The sequence below is a fragment of the Sorex araneus genome, chromosome 9 (assembly GCF_027595985.1).
Source record: "Sorex araneus isolate mSorAra2 chromosome 9, mSorAra2.pri, whole genome shotgun sequence".
Classification (NCBI taxonomy): domain Eukaryota; kingdom Metazoa; phylum Chordata; class Mammalia; order Eulipotyphla; family Soricidae; genus Sorex; species Sorex araneus.
In genome coordinates, this window is record NC_073310.1 from 8,870,533 (window position 1) to 8,895,711 (window position 25,179).

General features: G+C 42.5%; 1 protein-coding gene across 1 annotated transcript in view; it reads right to left on the reverse strand.

Annotated features, from left to right (window-relative positions):
- TAOK3 (TAO kinase 3) overlaps positions 1–25,179 on the reverse strand; it is a 216,539-nt gene that overhangs the window by 98,965 nt on the left and 92,395 nt on the right. Inside the window, exons 2-5 of the mRNA XM_004611070.2 lie at positions 19,777–19,879; positions 9,500–9,699; positions 3,197–3,268; positions 2,157–2,258 (exon numbers count right to left, since the gene is read on the reverse strand). Of these exons, the coding sequence (XP_004611127.2) occupies positions 2,157–2,258; positions 3,197–3,268; positions 9,500–9,667 (342 nt within the window). The 5' untranslated portion in view covers positions 9,668–9,699; positions 19,777–19,879. The remainder of the gene's footprint in view (positions 1–2,156; positions 2,259–3,196; positions 3,269–9,499; positions 9,700–19,776; positions 19,880–25,179) is intronic.

Genomic DNA, 25,179 nt, shown 5'->3' on the forward strand with positions numbered 1-25,179 from the left:
GAAGCAACGGCTCTAGAAATTTTAAGAGTTGCTTAAACAGAAATGTTAATGTTTAAGTACTACAGATCGATCTAGGGAAAAATTCCATTTCCTAATTGAAGATTAGGTATAGGAAAGGACTTGATACCTGAAAGGTCCTCAATAAATAACAGTTAAATTAGATTTTAAATAGGAATATGTAATAAAGTACAAGCATAACATTTGCATGCCCTTAGCAGTGCTGAATGTACAACCTAAAAGCAAAAAACATAATCACATAAAATATATAAAAATATGCGAGGAACTAAAACCTCCTTTTGATAATATGTAAGGCTCTTGTAAAAACTAGACAAAATTCATAGTATCAAAAACAATTCCAAATTTTGGGGAACTGGAGTGAGGTTAGAAATATCAAAGACTAAAAAAAATATATATCTCAAAGATAAATTTTCTACAATAAGAAAAAAGGCCCTGCCTTTTACATTATAATTATGAAGTGATGTTAATATTTCATTTTGATTTTTGGTGAGTCTATAGAATATAGATTATATAAAGGTTTTATCCCAAGGATACTACTTGGGACAGAGATATTAACAGATAAATATTAGAGATTGACAATAAATCAAATGGAACAGAAATAGGAAGAAAAATTTTATAGATCAAAGGGATAATAGGGGGGCTGCAGTGATAGCACAGCAGGTAGGGCGTTTGCCTTGCACGCGGCCGACCCGGGTTTGATCCCCAGCATCCCATATGGTCCTCTGAGCACCGCCAGGAGTAATTCCTGAGTGCAGAGCCAAGAATAACCCCTGTGCATTGCCGGGTGTGACCCAAAAAGAAAAAAAAAAAAAAACACCAAAGGGATAATAGGGAAAAAAGTACAGAAATTTATTTATATTTATGTATGTTTATTAACTTGGGGGGGGAACCTTTTAAAAAGTGCTCCAGATATATTCCTGGACTGTGAACTAAGCTACGGCCCCGTGCAGCCCCAGGAGGGCAAGGGTTTCTGTCCCTCGGCCTTTTCCCCTTTGCGGCATCATGGTGACCGCCACCTTTCAGAACCAATTGGACAGAGAGGTAGGAGCTTGCAGTGATGGGTCATATGGGGAATCTCACGATAGGGGGGGCAGAACCAGCCCTGCTCCCCGCCCAAACGAGACCCTGAGCGGCCGCCCACGAACAGCTCCTCTGCTCCTGAACAGCCATGATCCCAGAGGCACACAAACCAATCTAGGAATGCAGCGGCTGCTGGCAGAAATACCTCTGGACTTAATTACTAAAATACCAGAAGTCCCAAACCAACATCATATGCTCTTCGTTATCAGCAATAGAAAACAAATGATCTGTGGCCGGAGCTATAGCACAACGGGTAGGGCGTTTGCCTTGCACGCGGCCCACCTGGGTTCGATCCCCGGCATCCCATATGGTCCCCCAAGCACTGCCAGGAGCAATTCCTGAGTGCAAAGGAGTAACCCCTGAGCATCGCTGGGTGTGACCCATAAAGCAAAAAAAAAAAAAAAGAAAACAAATGATCTAATGATGCCTCTTCGACAGGTCTGATTATTGGGGGAAAACACTCCAAATAATAATAGTGGGTTTTCTGTCGAAAATTGAATATAATCAAAGTAAAGAGAGAGTAAAGTAAAAATCATCAGCCACATAGGCAGGGTGGGGGGGTGGAAGGGCGGGTATACTGGGGTTCTTGGTGGTGGAACATGTGCACTGGTGAAGGGATGGGTGTTTGATCATTGTATCACTGAGACTTAATCCTGAAAGCTTTTGTAACTGTTCTCATTGTGATTTAATAAAAATAAGTGCTCACGGAGTCTGGGGGTCACTTCCAGGGAGCATGTGAGCAGGCTGATGGTGCCATGTGCTACTGGGCCCCGTGGTGCCAGGGGTAGAGATAACTAGGGCTGGCCCCAGCACTGCTTTGGGGAAAAAAAAATTATAATAGAGGGGCCCAGAGCAATACAGAGAATTCCCCTTGCACACGGCCTCCCCGAGTTTGAGCCCCAGCAGCCCGTCTGGTCTCCCGCGCACCATCAAACCACCAAGAGTGACTCCTGAGTGCAGAGCCCGGAATAAGCCCTGGCAGTGTTGGGCGTGGCCCCCAAAACAAACCGGGAGAGTTGTGAGAGAAGGACAAGGGCGAGCGCAGCCCTCTGACTCACCCAGGCCGTGTGCTCTTTCAAGTAACAGCCTTTGTACTCGATGGTGTTGGGGTGCTTCAGCTGCCGTAAGAAATTGACTTCCTTAAGGATATCCTGCCATTTCTATTGGAACCAGAAAGAAAATGTTATACTTCTAATAAAAGTGAAAATAGACGGTGTCAGTCTACATTTATCATGGTACTTTTAACAGTTAAAATGGGCTAAGATGAATAAAGAAGCTATAATAACTTATGCTATTTCTTTAATTTAAATACAAGTAAATATAAGCATCTCACTAAATAAAAAAATAATTCATTATACGTATCCATGTTCCACTGCATAAACTAGCTGAATTAGAAATTTATTTATTTATTTATTTTTGCTTTTTTTTTTTTTGTCAACACAGTGAGGCCAGGGATTAACTCGGGTCGGCCCAGGCAAATGTACCTGCTGTACTATCACTGCGGCCCAAATTAGAATATTAAGAACATTTATTGTATGGTCCATATTGTCACTGTCATCCTGTTGCTCATCGATTTGTTCGAGCGGGCACCATGAGAAGGGAAAATAATTACGATAAAAAAAGTTGAAAGAGGGGCTGGAGTGATAGCACAGCGGGTAGGGCGTTTGCCTTGCACGAGGCCGACCCGGGTTCAAATCCCAGCATCCCATATGGTCCCCTGAGCACCGCCAGGGGTGATTCCTGAGTGCATGAGCCAGGAGTGACCCCTGTGCATTGCTGGGTGTGACCCAAAAAGCAAAAAAAAAAAAAAAAAAAAAAGTTGAAAGAAGGGCTGAGCAATAGCACAGTGGGTAGGGCATTTGCTTTGCACAATGGGCAGAGTTCAATTCCCAGCATCCCATATGGTCCCCTGAGCACCACCAGTAATAATTCCTGAGGGCATGAGCCAGGAGCCAGAAGTAACCCCTGTACATTGCCGGATGTGACCCCCCCGAAAAAAAAAAAGGAAAAAAAAAGTTGAAAGAATTTTGTTTTTGCTAGTTTCAGTTTCATACTAACATGCTGACAGTTTATACATCTATAAACGTGTCTAACTTACCTCATGTGTCTGTTTTCCACTATATGACATTTTCTTAATTGCCACCACCTCATTGGTGTGAGCATTTGTGGCCTGTTTCAAGAGAGAAGAAAAAAAAAAAAAAACAAAAGACTGATGTTAACTATCTGACTCAATTTCAAATAACATCCGGAGACTTCACTGTCACAAGGTAAAGACACTAACTGATGGGACGGAGAGATAGTACAGGGGGGAGGGCGTCTGCCTCTCACACACGTGACCTACTACGTTGATCCCCAGCATCCCATATGGACTCCTGAGCACCGCCAAGAGTAACCCCTGAGCATCGCAGGTGTGACCCCCCCTCAAAACAAAACAGAAAATAAAGATATTCTAACATCAGAATTTCCCTAAATAGGTAACAACACCCCTTCACTGGGTGGCTGTGGAATGGTACAGGGTACTTGGATGAAAGGTATATAACCCCTGGGCTACGTAAACATCTTCATCACCCATTTAAAGGATTGTTCTCTATTCTTTCCTATATTATGCAAAAGCTACTATAACAAGGGATCAGGGTGTGATAAAAAGAATATGCCAAATCAAACAAAAACAAGTTATTTTACTGACTTACACTGCAGATTGTCCATCAATGGAGAAACAGTTTAAGGTGATGTCGGTGCTCGGGGGACCATATAGGATGCTGGGAATCGAACCCGGGTCAGCCGAGTGCAAGGCAAACGCCCTACCCACTGTACTATCACTCCAGCCCACAGTAAAGATTTTAATCTTGGACTAAGAACAGAAGAGAACCTGGGAGAACCTGATAGGCTTTTTACAGAAAAAAAAAAAAAAAAAGATGATGTGATCAAATTTCCTTTCCCCTCCCTCTCTGGTCACCTCCACTTTGGAATGAACAATACACCAGAAAGACGCTGGAGCAGATGCACAGAAATCTGACTCGGAGGCTACCGAAGAGGCCAATAAGAATCAACACTCTTACTGGTCCTAATGCAAAGAACAACTAGAGTAGCAGTGAGAAAACCCATTTTTAAGGTACTACCTAAAGGGCAAGTATAGATAAAAGGTTAAATACTAAAAGTTTTATGACTTTTATAAGTCTTGGGGGACCAGGGGGAGAGTCCAAAGGGCCGGAGCACACGCGTGCCATACTGAGGTACTGAGTACAGCCCAGGTACTGTGCATCCCGGAGTACCGCTGGACCACTGGGTGCAGGCAGCACCTAACACCTGTGGTGCTGGGCCAAGGATTGCAGGGAGTGGCCGCTGGGCACGACTAGGAAGCCCCCCCACCCCCACAAAAACCTCCTCAAATTTTATAGTAAGGCATACATTAATTCCCTGTTGTGTACTTATTTATGTTAATTGCCTTCTGGGTTTATACTACTTTCGTATACAGGTAAAATAAATTTAATGAATACATTTGAACACTGACAACTTTATGGCTGCTTCAGTCTCCCGTTAGCAACAAGTGACATATGAAAGGCCACGGCCATCAGGGCATTATATTAGCTTTTAGAGTTGTCAGGAAATATTAGGAAGAGTCCTTGTTCTTCAAAAGGCCTGAAAGACAGTACATAACCCAAGTAAGCAAATCAGCTGTCTGAGGCCTACTACAAGAATAAATCTCATTTTGCCCTTAGTGTAAATGGCCTGTAAGGTTTCATCATGTGTTTGATTTATTATATTCATTCTAAAAAAGAATTCTGAGAAGGGTCTGGTTTCTTCTCAGGATAGAGAAGTCAAATGAAAATTGGCAATTGCTGGGGCTAGAGTGATAGCGCAGTGGGTAGGGCGCTTGCCTTGCACGTGGCCGACCTGGGTTCGATTCCCAGCATCCCATATGGTCCCCTGAGCACGGCCAGGGGTAATTCCTGAGTGCAGAGCCAGGAGTAACCCCTGAGCATCGCTGGGTGTGACCCAAAAAGCAAAAAAAAAAAAAAAGAAAGAAAAATTGGCAATTTCCTCTGATTCTGGCCAATAGATTGTTAACTGATAAAAATTAGAGATTCTGAGAAGGTAAATTGGTTATGAAATAATAGAAAATAATGTAAGATGACTAAAGGATATATTTTTGGACAAAACAAACAAAAAATTAGAGATTCTGAGAAGGTAAATTGGTTATGAAATAATAGAAAATAATGTAAGATGACTAAAGGATATATTTTTGGACAAAACAAACAGATGACAAAATATAGAAAATGTTCCCACTTGTAAAAAAGTTTTAAAAAGGGGAGTGGAAAGATCTCTCAGGGGTTAGGAACTTTGAGTGAGTCTTTAAATACCATTCTGATCCCAGAGCCTAGCATGACAGTGGTAACTGCGAAAATATCACCCTCTTCTGCCATTGATGGTCACTTAACGCTAAAATGTACTTGAGGGCCAGAGAGAAAGTACAATAGGTAGGGCACTTGCCTTGCATGTGCCATACCCAGGTTTGACCCCCTCACACCACATTTGCTCTCCTGAGCCCTGTCACTTACAAGTAAGCCCTATTACTTAGTACTAGTAAGTAATAAGCCCTGAGGCAGGACCCCGAAATAAAACAAACCAGAAAATCAAATAAATATAAAATAAGTAAAATACTATGTACTTGAGTAGGAGCCATATATTAGATGAAGGCAAGAAAAAGGAAAAAGAAAAAGAAAAAGCAGCTATTGGGGGCTGGAGCGATAGCACAGCGGGGAGGGTGTTTGCCTTGCACACGCCAACCCGGGTTCGATTCCCAGCATCCCATATGGTGCCCTGAGCACCACCAGGGGTGATTCCTGAGTGCAGAGCCAGGAGTAACCCCTGAGCATCGCTGGGTGTGACCCAAAAAGCAAAAAAAAAAAAAAAAAAAGAATGAAAGAAAAAGAAGCTATTACCAATGAGTAGTAATACCTAAGGATAAGAAAGAATTCAGAAAAAAAGCCCTGGCTAGAATTTTGACTAGAAATAAATGAATAAGTTAAAAATGCAATTAATAAAATCTCATTTGGAAGGACAGTAAAAGATAAGCCCTATCCAGATGCCAGAATGTGAAGCATCACCTACAAAGGAACTCCAGAGTTGGGGTATTGGTCTTTGATGAGGGCGCTTGCCTTGTATGTGTCAGACCTAGGCTTGATCCTGGGAACCATCGAAAAAAAGGTCACAGTCTGATTAAGAAAAAATACTTGAGGGGCTGGAGTGGTAGCCCAATAGGTAGGGCATTTGCCTTGCACTCGGCCAACTTGGGTTCGATTCCCAGCATCTCATATGGTCCCCCAGCACCACCAGGGGTAATTCCTGAGTGCAGAGCTGGGAGTAACCCCTGTGCACTGCTGGGTGTGAACCCCCAAAAAAAGAAAAAAAAGAAAAAATACTTAATAACAGATTTTGAGGTGAAAAATGTAAAATCACATAAATATTACTTGCTTTGATGAAATAGTACTCTTTCTAAATATATCTAAGTTCTGGAGTATTACAACTGTCATATGTGAAGTCACAAAACTGAGTATCAGGATTTTGAAAAATCTTTACAATGTTTGCTATGTACGACTATTACATATACCGATATAGTTGGAGTCATGTACAAATTTCCTGGGCACCAAAACACGAGGAGAGGAAATAGACTCGTGTCCAACAGATGGTCAACAGGCACGTGGAAAAACGCTCACCATCACTTGTCATTAGGGAAATCCACATCAAGATGACAATGAGATATCATCTCACATCAGCGAGAACGGCACATATCAAAAATACTGGGAACAATCTCTGTTGGCGGGGATGTGGTGAAAAAGGACCCATGACCCAGTAATTCCACTTCTGGGTATCTGCCCCCAGGACAGAAAAACATTCACTCGAAAGAGCAGATGCACACCATTATCCATGGCAGCACTCGGTCCAACAGCTAAGATTTGGAATCAACCTAGATGTCCAACAATAGATCAGTGGGTCTATATATGTATATATACATATATATGTATACACACATATACATATATATATACACACACATAAGGGAATACTACACAGCTGTAAGGAATGATGAAATCATGCAATTTATGGCAACATGGATGGAACTGGAAGACAACATGTTAAATAAAGTAAGCCAGAAGAAGAAGAATAAACACAGGATGATATCATTCACCTGTGGTATTTAGAATACTGGATGAGGGAATGCAGTGGTTTAAAGGTGTGTGAGGGGGATGCTGAGATCACTGTTGGCCACAGAGTATAGAGAGGAGAAAAAATAGAGTGGAGAGTGGAGGGGAGGAGGTGAAAAGGCGGATGAGAAGCAATGGGGAGAGGGGGGCGGGAGCAATAGCACAGTGAGGAGGGCATTTGCCTGGCATGAGGCCGACCCAGGTTCGATTCCCAGCATCCCATAGGGCCCCCGAGCACCACCAGGAGTGATTCCTAAGTGCAGAGCCAGGAGTAACCCCTGAGCATCGCCGGGTGTGACCCAAAAAGCAAAAAAATTGGAGAGAGAGAGAGAAGCAACAGGGGTGCCAAGGGGACTCGGGTACACGGGTGGTGTCAAGGAAGGATAGAGCTAACTACTCAAACGGCAGAGTCCACAGCACTGAAATCACAAGACCCAAACTTTAACAACCCGACTTAAAATGGTGCCTGTCAAGGAGGCAGGTTGGGGGTGGAAGGAGGAAATCTGGGAACACCGGCACATGGAAGATGACACGGGGGTGGGATTGGTGCTGAAACATTGTACACCTAAAACTTAATTATGAATCACTTTGTAAAACATGGCGTTTTAACGAAATAATATATATATATATATTTTTTTTTAACAAAATGTCTTGGGTAGGGGGCTGGAGCGATAGCACAGCGGGTAGGGCGTTTGCCTTGCACGCAGTCGACCCGGGTTCGATTCCCAGCATCCCATATGGTCCCCTGAGCACCGTCGGGGGTAATTCCTGAGTGCATGAGCCAGGAGTAACCCCTGTGCATCACCAGGTGTGACCCCAAAAGCAAAAACAAACAAACAAAAAAACCAAAATGTCTTATGTAAAATGGGGTCAAAGTGGAAACAGTTTAAGAAGTCCTGACAGTCTAAATAAATAGAAGGACCTAGTTGTATGTTATGAATTTCAGGTGAATGCGCCATGTTAACATTTCAGTTATTTCCCCTTCTGTCCATCAGCAGACAGCTTTCCTCCCCCACACCTTTTCTCAGTGGGGGAAACACCCGACGGTGCGAAGGGGCGAGGCCGGCCCTACGCCCAACAGTCATTCCTGGCGGTGATCAGGGACCATACGCAGGACCGGGAGGTCGGTTCCATTCGGGGCCGTATCCCCGATACTATTTCTCTGGCCCAGAATAAAACACGTTCTTAAAATTAAAACAGACTCTGGGGAGGCTGACTCTTGGGAAAGTAAGATTTACCCTTCCAGACTTACAATACTGGTTGGCATTACTGTTTTTAAAATCTTTGTCCGTCCATCTCAGCAGCTGAACATTCAACTATCCAAGTAAACATTCGTCCAATTTATTTTTATTTTTTATTTTTTTGCTTTTTGGGTCACACCCGGCGATGCACAGGGGTTACTCCTGGCTCATGCACTCAGGAATCACTCGTGGCGGTGCTCAGGGGACCATATGGAATGTTGGGAATCAAACCCTGGTCGGCCGCGTTCAAGGCAAACGCCCTACCCGCGGTGCTATCGCTCCAGCCCCTCGTCCACATTTTTAAGTTCAATAATGGTATTAGTTACTGGGAATACAGCAAATACACATGAAGTATGAAACAGACAAGACTGCTGACCTTCTGGAACTGACGCTTTTTGGAGCGAATGTGTCTTTTATTGGGAGGCACGTGTAAATGAAAAGTATAAATTGTTTAAGTACAACTGTGCTAAAAGAAATGCACGTACAGGGTGTTAAGAGAACAGAAAGAAAGTTGCTAAGTGGTAGAGGGCTGAATATGAAAGGTCATTTTTGTGGCAGCAACACTTAAGCTGAAATCTATACAATGAAAAATGGATGCACAAATCATATCAATGAAGTTTGCTAAGTAAGAGGAATAGCATATCCAAAGGTGCTGGGGTAAGACAGAGCTTGACACTTAAGGTATAAGCATAGAGCTAAACTTTAAGCTTCTAATTTTTCTTTATCTAGCTGGATAACAGAGTCAGTTGCTATGTACCACTGACTTGAATACGGCCTAAGCATTCCGAACTGGCTTTTCAGCGATGGCTGTTAAAAATCTCACCTGCAGATTTCACCTACCTTGTAGAATCAACTTTAGCACTGGGTGTATTTTATAAGCAAGATTTAGAATGCATACAGTCCAAACTTCTGACATCTAATCCTTCTAAGACTGTTCTTTTTGGAATAACTTACAAAGTAAACTGCTCCGAAACTTCCATGTCCAATTTCGTGCAAGCCGATAAACAGTTCTTCAGGATCATCTTTGTAAAAGAGATCGGCAATCTCTGGGTCCTTTGGCACCCCTTTACGCATGATGACCCGCAACTGGAAGGATTTTTCCCAGGTGGCGTTGTCTTTCATTGACAAATATGTTTCTGACAACTTTTTAGTACCTGTAGAAAAATAAGTTTTAACATTAGCTTATTTCTGACATATTTTATTTGGAAGCAATATGAATTCACATTTAAAAAATAAAATTTGGTCTTATGCTTATGGCTTCATAAGATAATCTTATAAAAAGCTTTATAAGCAAACAAAAATGAAAATGAGTAGATTTTTCCCAAGATCCGTAAGCAGGCATTAAAACACACAAAAGATGCTCCACATTATAGTTGGAGAAATGAAAATTAAAACTATAATGAGATGCCATTTTTTATTCACTAGGATAAAAATTATCAAAATATCAGTAAGTACTGGTAAAACCCTGGAGTTATTAGAGGGGTTTGCATGTGGCTTGGTGATTAAGAGCATGTATTGAGGGGCTGGAGCAATAGCACTGCGGGGAGGGCGTTTGCCTTGCACGTGGCTGACCCGAGTTCGATTCCCAGCATCCCATATGGTCCCCTGAGCACCGCCAGGGGTGATTCCTGAGTGCAGAGCCAGGAGTAACCCCTGTGCATTGCCGGGTGTGACCCAAAAAAAGCAAAAAAAAAAAAAAAAAAAAAAAAAGGAGCATGTATTGAAAAAAAAAAGTTTTTAAAGAGCATGTCAGGGCCAGAGAGATAGTATAGTGGGTAGGGTGTTTGCCTTGTACGTGGTGGACCCAGGTTTGATCCCTGGCATCTCATATGGTCTCCCTAGCACTGCCAGGAGTAATTCCTGAGCATCACAAGGTGTGACTGAAAAAAAAAAAAAATCATGTTTTGTTAGCACAAGATTGGAGTTCAGCCCCTGGCACTGACACATGAGGAAGTGAAAAAAGTTGGAGCCTGACAGTATTACTGGGAAGGAATGTAAAATCCCAAGTTAATTTGAGAAACGGAAAGGCAGTTTACAAAAAGCTCAACCACATGGGGCTGGAGTGTTAGCACAGCAGGGAGGGCATTTGCCTTGCAGGCCGTCAACCTGGGTTTGATCCCCAGCATCCCATAGGGTCCCCCGAGCACCACCAGGAGTAATTCCTGAGTGCAAAGCCAGGAGTAACCCTTGAACATCACTGGTTGTAATCCCAAAAGGAAAAAAAAAATTAACCACAGATTTATCATCGACCCCAAAATTCTACTCCTTGGTATATGCTCAAAAGAAATAAAAATTATGTCCACACAGAAACTTGTACATGGATATCAATAGTACCATTATTCATAACATCCAGAATGGGAACAAACCTAACGCTCATTTACTGAATGAACAAAAGGGACATGAGCAAACCCTGTAAACATGTTAAGTATCAGAGGTCAGACACAAGAGATTAACCCATATTTTATAAATGTTTTTAATTTATATATATCCTGAATAAGCAAATATCTAGAGATGAAAAATTTAGTAGCAGTGGCTTAGGATGATACAAACATTTTAAAGTGATTGTGGTGATGCTTGCCCAGCTATTAATATGTTAAAAACCACTGAACTCTTCACATGAAGTGGATTAATTATGTAGTATGTAAATCAAATCTTATGCATCAGCCTGTCAGCCTCGTGCAAGGCAAACACCCTACCTGCTGTGCTATCTGCTATCATGTTATCACTGTTATCATGCTAGCCCAACCAAAAAACAAACAAATAAACAAAAACATTTTTAATAGAATTACATGTCTATGTGTTGATTGACAACAGAGCATACAGCTAATATGGTCTCTTAGTTTTTGATAAATACTGAAATATAAATTTCATCTGTTTTTTATTATAAATAATCCTCACACACAATCATTGCAACATTTAAACTTATTGCTTGATATTTCCTCCTTGATTCACTAGACAACTAAGTTGGAAATCAGATTAATGGCCGAACTATTTTTCAAACAAAAGCCAATGAATTCCCCTCAATGAGAAGATAAAAAGCGAATCACTGATTAAAGAAGTAAAATGGACATACACAGGGACTTCTCTCGTTCCCATGACTTGACAGTCTGAGAAACAATGTACATTATTTTATATATTCTAGTCAAATCATAGCACTTGTAGGCCATCAACTAAACCACTCATTTTTCCATAAACTCATTCTTGGATCTAAAGAATATTGACGGAGTTATCTATACTTGCTAGACTGTGTCCTAAGCACTAGGGGTAGATGGATATGGTTCTTATTCTAAAAGGGCTTAGACTCGCATAGGATTATGACACACATAACAATAGTGACCACTGCTGCTATTAAGAAAAAAAGCAAACAATTTTTAATAAGATATAACAGGGTGATCTGATTTCCACCTGATTATGGAGAGGTATGCGTTTATTGGGAAGTAAAAGCATTTTGTTCAACAAATCTGTAAAGTGGAGCTAGAATGAGAAAATCAAAAGTTGATGTTCAGCCAAGAAAAATTACAATAGACCTTTTAAACCATATTAAGAAATCTGGGCTTTATCCTGAGGTAATAGGGAGTCACCAGTGGTTTTCAATAGGATAGAGAACTCTTCCTGCAACACCGCACCTGTAGCCCAGGGCCGGTACCCGCCAACCCACATACCAAAAAATCAAGCACAATGTCAACATGTCAATACCATAGAAAACGCAATGCAAATTTAGTTATTCTGTTAGTCAGGGGATAAAGTTCACAACGTTCAAAAAGCTCCATTGCTTCACCATTATTTTGAGATTAGAAAAGAAATGGCTTAAATGAAAGTGACACCTTTTAGAAATTACACAAACAGCAAATTATGAATTATGGGGTTGCCTTTGGAAACAGAAAGATCTATGAATAAAATTTATGGCCATTTAAATCCTTTTAAATCACTAAAATGGATTAATTTTTAAAAATAATTTGGCTTTAATGTGAGTAAAGTTATGTAACCAAAGAGATAACCATTTGAAGGAAACACTAAGATCAATATGTCATACCAGAGGTTTTTTTTTTTTTTTTAGTTAGGATCATTTCCTTTATTAACTAGTAAGAGGACAGAGAGAAAGCGAAGTGTGGCAAAAGAGGTGAAAAGTCAAAGAAAAGAGGACAAAAATGCCAGTTTATGGTTGCTCTTAAGTCTAACCTGCCTCATAGAAAGGCCCAAAAGAGTGTATATATATATATATATATATATATATATATGTACATATATATTTTTTATTAGTGAATCACCATGAGGTACAGTTACAAACTTATGAACTTTCATGTTTGCATTTTGTTTACATCCCTCCACCAGTGCCCATTCTCCTCCACCAATGTTCCCAGTATCCCTCCCACCACCCCCACCCCCACCCCCACCACCCAACCCTGCCTCTGGCAGGGCATTCCCTTTTGTTCTCTCTCCTGCTGGGTGTTGTAGTTTGCAATAGAGGTACTGAGTGGACATCACACTCGGTCTATAGTCTACTTTCGGCACGCAGTTTTCAACCGAGTGGGTCCTCCCAACATCCTCTATTAGGTGTTCCCTTCTCTATCTCAGCTGCCTTTTCCCCCCAGCATGTGAGGCCAGTTTCCAAGCTGTGGGGCAGACCTCCTGGTCCTTATCTCTACTACTCTTGGGTGTTAGTTTCCCATTCTGCTACTTTATATTCCACAGATGAGTGCGATCTTTCTATGTCTGTCTCTTTCTGACTCATTTCACTCAACATGATACTTTCCATGTTGATCCACTCATACGCATATTTCAGAGGCTTTAACAATTCTCTATCTCTCTGTTTATCTTTCTCTCTGTTTTTTTTGACCACACCCAGCTGTGCTCAGGATTTTTTTTTTTTTTAAGCTTTTGGGTCTAATCAGGGACACTGTCTCGTTTGCCAAGCCATCAAAAATCAGATGGGCCAGACACATAATGCAATTCAGAGACGACACCTGGACTAGAGCTGTTACCGACTGGATTCCACGGGACATCAAAGGACTGCATGGCTTGGCCTCCCACCAATGAGATGGTCGGACTTCTTTGTCAAAACCCTGAATGAAGAGTTTGAGGCTCTTCCAGTTCCTGGAGCAAGTCAATATCATTGGGCTACACTAGCATGTAACAGGGATGAATGGAGACATTACTGGTGCCCACCTGAGCAAACTGAAGATCAATGGGATGACAAGTGATAAGTGACAAGCTTTTCGGGTCACACCCGGCAATGCTCAGGGGTTACTCCTGGCTCTGCACTCAGGAATCACTCCTGGCGGTGCTTGGGGGACCCTATGGGATGCTGGGGATAGAACCTGGATTGGCCGTGTGGAAGGCAAACGCCCTCCCCGCTGTATCATCACTCCAGCCCCTCAGTAATCATTCCTGGTGAGGCTCGGGGTGTCTCTATGTGGTGCTGGGAACTGAGTTCAGGTTCACTGTGTATCTTACCCGTTGTACCATCTCTTTGGCCTCGACGAAGATGATTTTCAAGGAAATAAATATTAAATTAAAAAGATGACTGTAAAAATTTGAAGAATGTACTTAACAAGTACTTAAATACTAGGTAAAGTCGCAGACACTAAAAGTCATAAATAAAGTCTACCTAAATTAAAAACTTTTTTTTTTTTTGCTTTTTTTGGGTCACACCCAGCAATGCTCAGGGGGTCACTCCTGGCTCTGTACTCAGGAATTACCCCTGGTGGTGCTTGGGATGCTGGGAATCAAACCTGGGTCGGCCTCGTGCAAGGAGAACGCCCTCCCCACTGTGCTATCGCTCCAGCCCCCAAAACTTTCTTATCTTACAAAATATAATGAATGAACCTCTGACTGCGAGCAAGCTGAAGCCACATAGATGACATTTATTATCTGTCACTTGGAATAGGAAAAACACAGTATGTGATGATTTAAGACAACGGGTATCGGGAAAAGGACAGTGACTCCTGACAGGAGAGCGGCAAATAAGGTGAGTCCTCCCCACCCTAGACCAGTGCCCTGGTACAAAGAGAGGGGGAGTGAGCGTGAGCTTGGGGGTAACCGAGATAAGAGTCAACGGTAACCATCGTGGTTAGAATTCTCGGGCATTGTAAAGAACAGACGGGAACAGCTCAGAGAGAGGACAGGCAAGGGCAAGGCCATAAATGTTGTGCAACTAAGATTCCTTAAAGTCGAGAAGCAGACCCGTTTTATTGAACACCCTAACACAGCATTCTTACTAGGCGAAGCTTCTTTTATTTTTTATTATTATTATTTTATTGTATTTTACTTTTTTTCTTTTTGGGTCACACCTGGCGATGCACAGGGGTTACTCCTGGCTCTGCACTCAGGAATTACTCCTGGCGGTGCTCAAGGGACCATATGGGATGCTGGGATTCGAACCTGGGTTGTCCGCTTGCAAGGCAGCCGCCCTATCTGCTGTGCTATCGCTCCAGCCCCTATTATTATTTTATTTTAAAAAATTTTTATTACTGAATCACCGGGAGGTACAGTTACAGACTTACAAACTTCGTGTAGGTGAAGTTTTTTTATTGCTTATTGCTATCTTATCTTTTTCTCAGTATGTGTATTGTTATCAATAATATTTCTGACAACCTAAAATAAAACATTTGCTTCCCAAACAAAAGAAGAGGACAGGGAGACTTGCAGAAGGTTCCCTCAAGTCTTCAACCAAGTATTAAATGGTATATAAAACATGTGGAAAAAATAGCCCAGAATGGGAATAGAACTAGGGAAAAGGGTTAAAGGAAACAGTACCTAGAGTGAATTAATGGCTGGGAATAGATAATGAATGCTGTTAAAATTCTAGCCGGAGTAGAACATCTCCTAATTCACGAAGCATTCTTTTGACTTAGAAGAGCAGTCTCCTTAGTAGTAGGGAATAATTAATCCTAGCTCAAATGTTTGATCAATTTTATTTATTTATTTATTTATTTATTTATTTAAATTCTTTTATTGATTCACCATGTGGAAAGTTACAAAGCTTTCAGGTTTAAGTCTCAGTTATACAATGCTCAAACACCCATGCCTTCACCAGTACACATATTCCACCAGTTTGATCAATTTTATTTTATTTTTTTTTTTGCTTTTTTGCTTTTTGGGTCACACCCAGCAATGCTCAGGGGTTACTCCTGGCTCTGCACTCAGGAATTACTCCTGGCAGTGCTTGGGGGACCATATGGGATGCCGGGGATCGAACCCGGGTCGGCCGCGTGCAAGGCAAACGCCCTACCCACTGTGCTATCGCTCCGGCCCCAGTTTGACCAATTTTAAAGCAAGATCTACAAGGATTAAATTATCTCCAAGTGGCTTGACTTTGCCTCTAAATAAAACTCGCTGATACTGAAAGGAATCCAAAAGTATTTAATACCGAAAGGTAAAATTCACAACGTCAGGGGCTGGAGCAGTAGCCCAGTGGTCAGGGCATTTGCTGGCACTTCCTCTCCAGGGCTGGATGTCCAGTATCCCAGATAGCCCCCAGAGCAGTGCTCTGCATGTGGCCCTAAACCACAACAATAAAATCAAAGGGGCTCTAGGAAGTGTGTGTATCTTAATGAAAATGAAATTATAATAGAACAAAACTTGTGGTATGCCACTGAAGTACTTATAAGGAAATTTATATTAATAAACTTCTGATTTAGAAAAGATCTCAAGTTATAAGATCTCTTTATAACTTCCATTATAGGGGGCTAGAGCGATAGCACAGCGGGTAGGGCGTTCGCCTTGCACGTGGCTGACCCGGGTTCGATTCCCAGCATCCCATATGGTCCCCTGAGCACCACCAGGAGTGATTCCTGAGTATATGAGCCAGGAGTAACCTCTGTGCATCACCAGATGTGACCCAAAAAGAAAAAAAAAAAGAGCTGTATAACTTCCATTATAAATAATGACCATTATAAATAATGAGCAAAGAGACCGTCTGGGGTTAAGCACTTGCCTTGCACGTACCCAGCCCTGGTTTGATCCCTACCGCTGTATATGGTCCCTGAGCATACGAAACCCAGCACACTAACATTCACAGCCACACATACTATGAAAAAGACATTCTACACTGCATGAAGACAGCGACTGCACCTCAGCAAGAAAATGAACCACTGGCACATGCTACAACATGGATTCATCTCCAAAAAATCATGCTGAGTAAAAGAGACCACGTGTAACTCTAAGAATTCATTTATAGGAAATTCTTAACAAAGCAAGCGAGTCCATGGGGCTGGAGCAATAGCACAGCGGGGAGGGCGTTTGCCTTGCACGCGGCCGACCCGGGTTCGATTCCCAGCATCCCATAGGGTCCCCTGAGCACCACCAGGAGTAATTCCTGAGTGCAGAGCCAGGAGTATCCCCTGTGCATCGCCAGGTGTGATCCAAAAAAAAAAAGCAAAAAAAAAAAAAAATTAAAAAGCAAGCGAGTCCAAAGTGACAGAAAGCACATCAGTGGTTGACTGGGACAGGACTTGAGTGATAAGAAGGAGCAGGAAGAAATTTAAAAGGGGCATGAGGAAGCTTTAGGAAGTGTCTCAAATATTTATCATGATGAAGGTATAACATATACATACATGTCTAGAGTACTGTATGTCAAGCATACATGAATAACATATTAGAAAGATGTAATAATCAAAATTAGAAGGCAAATAAAGTTGAGATGGTTCTTGCAAAGTATGGGCTAGTTAAGTATATAACATGCTGTTATAATACTTCTACTGTGTTATAACAGTGTACTTTTAATAAACCTTTTAAAAATGGTTGCTATTGGGTTTGTTTGTTTGTTTGTTTGTTTGGGTTTTCTTGGTTTTTTTTTTTTTTTTTTTTTTTTGGCATTGGGCCATATCTGGTGGTGCTCAAGGGCTATTCCCAGCTCTGGCTTTGGGGGGGTGCATGCAGTGTCAGGGACTGAGCCCAGGTCTCCTGTATACTCCTGTATGCACCCCAGACCAATAAGCTATCTCTCTGCCCCCTGAAAATTTTTGTTGGGGTCGCAGAAAGAACTAATGTAAATGGCTTGCATGTGACTGAGCCCAATTCAATCCCTAGCATATCATGGTCCCCCAGCACCATCAGAAGTGACGTCCTGAGCACAGATCCAGGAGCAGTCCCTAAGTCAGTGATCATCACATACTTAGACATATACACCCACTCACCCCAACTCAACGGCCATAAATAAAAATTTAAAGAAGAAACAGCTTTTGACATTCGTGATATAAAACACACGAAACACAGCTTAGCAACAAAATAAATAAATATTGAAGGGAAAAAAAAAAACAGGCCCTGGATGGAAGTCAGCAGTAGAGCACTTGCCTTACATATGTGAGGCTCTGCATGTGATTCCCTACACTGCAAGAACAAAACAAGCCCCAAAAAACAACCCCCACAAAACCACAAAAGTAAAAGGATACCTCGTTTTACACACCAAATTAACAGATGAAAAACAGTCTGCATTAATCTGGGAAGGGCCTAAGGAAATTAGTTATCGTTGCTGGAAGAACAAAACAGGTACATTCTTTGATCTGATAAGAATATTTCAAGAATTCATACAAGGCAATTCGTTCTTTCTTTCTTTCTTTCTTTCTTTCTTTCTTTCTTTCTTTCTTTCTTTCTTTCTTTCTTCATACCCGGTGATGCACAGGGGTTACTCAGGTACATTCTTTGATCTGATAAGAATATTTCAAGAATTCATACAAGGCAATTCATTCTTTCTTTCTTTCTTTCTTTCTTTCTTTCTTTCTTTCTTTCTTTCTTTCTTTCTTTCTTTCTTTCTTTCTTTCTTTCTTTCTTTCTTTCTTTCTTTCTTTCTTTCTTTCTTTCTTTCTTTCTTTCTTTCTTTCTTTCTTTCTTTCTTTCTTTCTTTCTTTCTTTCTTTCTTCATACCCGGTGATGCACAGGGGTTACTCCTGGCTCTGTACTCAGGAATTACTCCTGGCGGTGCTCAGGGGACCATATGGGATGCTGGGAATTGAACTAGGGTCGGCCGCTTGCAAGGCAAACGCCTTACCCGCTGTGCTACCGCTCCAGCCCCTGTACTTTCTTTTTTTTTTTAAGTAAAAGATGTAGTTAGAAGTACGGAATGCACAAGAGGAATGCTACAAAGAAGGCTATGAGGAGGATGAAATAGAGAAGATGGAAAACATGGCTTGATTCACCTGCAAGTTTAGACATATTTGCAGTCTTGTGTTTTCTACCTGGAGCACGGTGCTGAGACTTCAGGCAATTTATTTTTTTCATTTTGATTTTCTGTATTTTCTAAGGTTTGGGAGAAGACTATTACTACTGTATTTCAAGGCAAAGTGTTCTGAGTTCATTTTGTTTCTAAGAACGAGTTCTCCATAGGGTAGGGGCCAGAGTGACAGGACAGGCGCAGGGTGCTTGCCTTGCACACAGTCAGCCTGCGTTCAATCCCAAGAGTCCCAGAGTGACAGGACAGGCGCAGGGTGCTTGCCTTGCACACAGTCAGCCTGCGTTCAATCCCAAGAGTCCCAGAGTGACAGGAAGGCGGCAGGGTGCTTGCCTTGCACACAGTCAGCCTGCGTTCAATCCCAAGAGTCCCAGGTGCTTCCTGAGCACCACCAGAAGCCATTCTTTTTATTTTTATTAAATTGGATCACTGTAAAGTGCACGGTTACAAGGTTGTTCGTTATCGGCTTTCAGTCATATAATGTCCCAACCCCTATCCCTTCACCAGTGTACATTTCCTGCCACCCATGTCCCCACTTCCCCTCCCCCGACCCCCACCTGCCTCTATGGCAGGCACTTTTTTTTTTCTTTTTGGGTCACACCTGGCGATGCACAGGGGTTACTCCTGGCTCTGCACTCAGGGATTACTTCTGGCGATACTCAGGGGACCATATGGGATGCTGGGAATCGAACCCGGGTTGGCCGCATGCAAGGCAAATGCCCTACCCGCTGTGCTATCGCTCCAGCCCCTATGTCAGGCACTTTTCCAGAAGCAACTCTTGAGTGCAGTGCCAGAGGCACCCCTGAGCATCAATGAGTGCAGTCCCCAAGTAAAAAAAAAAAAAAAATGACCCCAAGTTCTCTATGTTGTAAGTTATAACTGAGAATAATGAAAACTATATGGAAATGCTTTGACACTCTAGCTTTTTATAAGTTTTCCCCAATTTTAATCAATTTTTATGTTTAATTTATTTTTCTTATAAAAAGAAAACTTTATTGTAGAAAAACAGAAAATACAACTTATTTTCACTGAATAGGAGAAAATGATCAACATATGAACATACCTTTTTGTATACGGCCCAAAATACACTGTATTATTCAGATTCATTTTAGCAGCTATCTATTTTCCTTGTTCGATTACTTCAGTCCTATATATCTGTGGTGTACCTATAAAAAAAAAAGAGTTAAGCTTGTTAGGAGCAAAATTAGATAGGCAGTAGTTGTTAATAATATGATGGTTTAAAACATATATACAGGAATAATAATAACGCAGAGTTAAAATGTTAGCTTCGTCTGTTTGTGGCTGGCAATAAAAAGGGGAAATTTTAACAACAAAGACACAGGCTACTCTTCTTTTTTTTTTTTTTGGTTTTTGGGTCACACCTGGCAATGCACAGGGGTTACTCCTGGCTCTGCACTCAGGAATTACTCCTGGCGGTGCTCGGGGAACCATATGGGATGCTGGGAATCGAACCCGGGTCGGCCGCGTGCAAGGCAAATGCCCTACCCGCTGTGCTCTCACTCCAGTCCCTGTAAGTATTTTTTTCATTAAACACCATTCACAAAAACCATTCCATGACTGTCAATGTGTATCTTTTAAATAATTAACCTGAGAGACACGAGAGGGGGTAAGCTGCTTGCCTTATACTCAGTCGACCCTGGTTGAATCCCTGGCATCACACAGAGCCCCTACGCATCCCTGAGTGCTCAACCAGAAGCAAGCCCTGAGCACAGCGAGGTGTGGCCCCCACACAGAACCAAAATCAGCCACTTGAATTATTCGATTCTTGGTAGCGTTGACAATGGTGCTCATTTATGATTTTGCTGTTCAGTTGCCACGCCTTACCGCCGTCTCAAAGGGTTCAACCCCACCCACCGCTGCCCCTATGTTACTGCTAGTCCATCCCGTCATTTCCCCACCCCTGGCGTGGCATTTTCAGTTCCGTAATTCTCAATCAATATTTATGGAAGAGCCGGAACCCTTCACCACTGTTTGTCCACAATTTGAAACAAAGACCGTCCTGCGGAACTAGTGACAGGGACAGGGCATCACAACCCAGCGAGTGTGAGCACGGCAATGAAGTGTGCCAAGCCCAGCGAGTGCTAAAACCAAAGATGGGCACACCACAATCCAACGGGCACCTCCCAGACATAGCGGTAACTATGGCGACAAAGGGACAGGAAGGGGGTGGGGCGGGGGAAATGACTGTGTTTCGAAGATCTCTATGCGACACAGAAAATCGGCATGTGTTGTAGGGTTCTGCTACAATGGATTTCTAGAAGTAGAATTATCGGGTCAAAGAATTAAAAAGTTTGAAACATACATTTTATTTATTAAAATGATCTTTAGACATAAAACTAGCTCTGAGGGTAAAGGCCTTGAGGAAAAGGAGTAGGGGGAAAAGTACCCATCCCCATTTTTACATTTTCTTATTCAGGCTCTACCAATGGGGACTGGAGCGATAGCACAGCGGTTGGGCTTTCGCCTTTCACTCGGCCGACCCGTGTTCGATTCCTCCGCCCCTCTCGGAGAGCCCGGCAAGCTACCGAGAGTATCGAGCCCACGCGGCAGAGCCTGGCAAGCTACCCGTGCGTATTGGATATGCCAAAAACAGTAACAATAAGTCTCTCAATGAGAGACATTACTGGCGCCCACTCGAACAAATCGATGAGCAATGGGATGACAGTGATTATAAAGGCTCTACCAATATTCTCTCATGTCTATACTGGGCCACAGCTGGCGGTGTTCAGGGCTTACTCCTGGCCCCGCACTCAGGATCACTCCCGGTGGGACTCAGGGAACCATATGGGGTGCTGGGGAACCAAACCCAGGTCAGCTGAGTACTCGGCAAGGGCCCTCCCTGCTGTACTGTTCTGGCCCTAGTTTTTGTTCCGATTATTTTTGCCATTCCTGTTCTATGGCTGTGTAACGTTTTAGGCTAAACGGCAGCTAAAACTCGCTTGAATTCGGCATAACATTTTGCCTAACCACAAGCTGATCAATAACCACAATGTCCACATGTCTCCCCTCCCCTGCTCAGCTAATCTAACCGGCGAGCCAATGAACTCAAGGTTATTCCCAGTGACAGTGAAAGAACACCTGTACAGTTTCTAAGAAAGGAGTTTTAAATAAGACATTTGCAAGCATCCTCATGCCCTGACTAATTTCAAACGTGGGAGATGGGCATGATTAAAAATGTTCTCTCTCTGGGGCCGGAGCGATAGCACAGAGGGTAGGGCGTTTGCCTTGCATGCGGCCGACCCGGGTTCGATCCCCGGCATCCCATATGGTCCCCCAAGCACTGCCAGGAGTAATTCCTGAGTGCAGAGCCAGGAGTAACACCTGAGCATCGGCGGGTGTGACCCAAAAAGCAAAAAAAAAAAAAAAAAAAAAAAATGTTCTCTCTCTGAGGGCCAGAATAGCAGGGAGGGCGTTTGCCTCGCACGAGGTCAGGCCAGGCTCGGGTTCGATCCCTGGCATCTCATATGGTCTCCTGAGCACCACGAGGAATATTTCCTGAGTGTAGATCCAGGAGTAAACCCTGTGCATTGCCGGGTGTGACCCAAAAAGAAAAAAAGTTCTCTCATGCTATGGACATGCATGGTTAGAACTATTTCCTCTTTTAAAACATTTTGCCATCACCTTTCTTTCTATATAAATGCCTCCTGAATGCCATTTATCTTTTCCTGTTATTTGAAATAGTTATTTTAATTCCTGTAATAGTTCATCTTCTCTTGACTCTTGAAATCAACGTGTTCCTCTAAGTACTTGCAAGAATCCTTCTCTCTGCAAATGTTACCCACATTTTTACTTATGGCTTCAAGTTACACCATGTCACTGGGCAGTTCTGATCTATATTCTAAACCCAAGTTACATATATATTTTTCCCATATATTCTTTTTTTTTTTTTTGCTTTTTGGGTCACACCCGGCGATGCACAGGGGTCACTCCTGGCTCATGCACTCAGGAATCACCCCTGGCGGTGCTCAGCGGACCATATGGGATGCTGGGATTCGAACCTGGGTCGGCCGAGTGCAAGGCAAACACCCTACCCGCTGTGCTATCACTCCAGCCCCTCCCATATATTCTTAAAAATATATTTGATTTACTCCCTAAGTGGTCCACATGCATCTCACAATCTCTATGACCATCCCCTTCTTCTTGTCCCTAATATGCAATCAGTTCAAAATCCTGCTTTAAGTATTATCTGTTCTTCACATTCCATTTCTGTTCGCAAGCATTATCTTTCCTCTGATTTTGCTCTTTCAAGCTCTAGTCTTGATTTCTTCTAGAAATCATTGTAAAAACACTAATAGCACAATCTTCTTCCTATATGGCAGCTCAGAGTGTCACATTTCTACTCAAAACCTTTCAATGATCTCCCCTTCTATCTATCCTATAACTTTACCTAAGATTTAATTTGGACTTCAAACCATTAGTGTTAACATCACTGTATCACTGTCATTCTGTTGTTCATTGATTTGCTCGAGCGGGCGCCAGTAACATCTCCATTCGTCCCAGCCCTGCGATTTTAGCAGCCTCTTCTTACTGTTAACATAAATTCCCTTAAAATTTTTATTTAGGTGTAACATAAAATGATACAATTTTCTGGTATATATACCATAAGTTGACACTTTGTATAAAAAATGATCACCAAAATTGGTCTAGTTAATACCCTCTCCATACTTGAATTAATATTCTTCTGAAGAGTTTGTAACACTAATTTTCAAAGCAAACTAAATATGCAATGTTATAGTTCATTATTGTGATTTACTCTGGTTTTGAGGTCACACCTGGCTGTGCTTACTCCTGGCTCTGAGCTCCTGGGTCACTCTTGAAGTGCCAGAGGGACCATACGCGGTGCTAGAAATCAAACCTGGGTTGGCTGTGCGTAACGCAAACACCTTAGCCACTGTACTGTCTCTGTGGTTAATGATACCACAATACAGCATTGCTAAATGTAGTCAAAATACCATACACCTTATCCCTAGGATTTGTTTATTTTGTAACTGAAAACTTGTTCCTTTTGACCTTCTTCACTCCTTTCTCCCACCCCCAGATCCTCACTTCTGGCAATTACTAACCTAAATTCTTAAGCTTGATGATCAAAAATAGAAATTAGTTATCATGCAGTTTTATTTTTATACCTTTGACTTGCTTAGATTGCTCCCAATCTAGAATATCCAAACCTCTCAGTTCTCATTGTTTGGCTAAACACCTCTTCTTGAAGTTCTATATTCTCTCTTGATTTAAGACAAAAACTAGGTACATACTAGTGCTATCACTGAATGCCAAGGGCTTGTCCAGAGACTAGAGTAGATCTAAATCTATGTTTTGATTAATCACAGTATCTTCAAGCTATCCTTAAAAACGGTTTCTACTGAGTATCAATGATCACTTGTATCTCTTGTCATCCTGTTGATCTTCAATTTGCTCAAGTGGGCACCAGTAACGTCTCCATTAGTCCCTGTTGCGTGCTAGTGTAGCCCAATTGTATCTGCTCACTCCAGGAACACAAAGAGCCTCAAACCGTTCATTCAGGGTTTTGACGAAGAAGTCTGACCATCTTGCAGGTTGGCAGCCACGCGGTCTTTTGACGTCCCGTAACAGCTCGGTAACAGCTCTAGTCCAGCGGTCACCTCTAAATCGCATTACATGTCCAGCCCATCTGATTTTTGACGCCTTGGCAAATGAGACAGCGTCCCCGATTCTTGATCATCAACGGAGGTTGAAACTCCAGATTCCTAATCTCACTTGAGTGAGACGTGATACTCCTAGCATAGGTCTTTCAATTCATCTTTGGGATACCCGAATAGTGTTCTCATCCAGTTTTCGTAGGGCCCAGGTCTCTGAGGTGTATGTTAGTGCAGGAAGAACAGTGGAGTCAAAAAGATGTGCCCAGAGCCAGAGGTTCTTCGTCCTCTTAACCACTTCTTCGATGCTCTTGAAGGCATTCCATGCTGCTCTCTTCCTCCTATGCAGTTCTGGTGCCAAGTCATTCCTCATGCTGAGTTCTCGACCCAGGTACGCATAGCTGCTGCATTCGGAGATGTTCGTTCCGTTGAGAGCAAATGGAATGTCAGGGACTAGTTCATTTTTCATGAACATCGTCTTGGTGAGATTCAGCTGCAGTCCGACCTTTCCACACTCACGGTCGAAGTCGGCCAGCATTTGTGCCGCTTGGCTAATGTTTGGTGTTACGAGAACGATGACATCAGCGAAGCGGAGATGATGTAGTTGCCGACCATCTATCTTCACTCCCGTTCCTTCCGATTCCAGTCGTCGCATGACGTTCTCGAGGGTGGGACTGAAGAGTTTTGGTGAAATGGTGTCACCCTGCCGGACCCCTCTCTATGTCAATGATCACTTCCTTGTAGAATGGTGAGACCCTGGCGGTGAATCAGCTCACAGAGGATCTTGATATACTGAATATTCTGATGTACTGAGTATCACTGATATACCATAA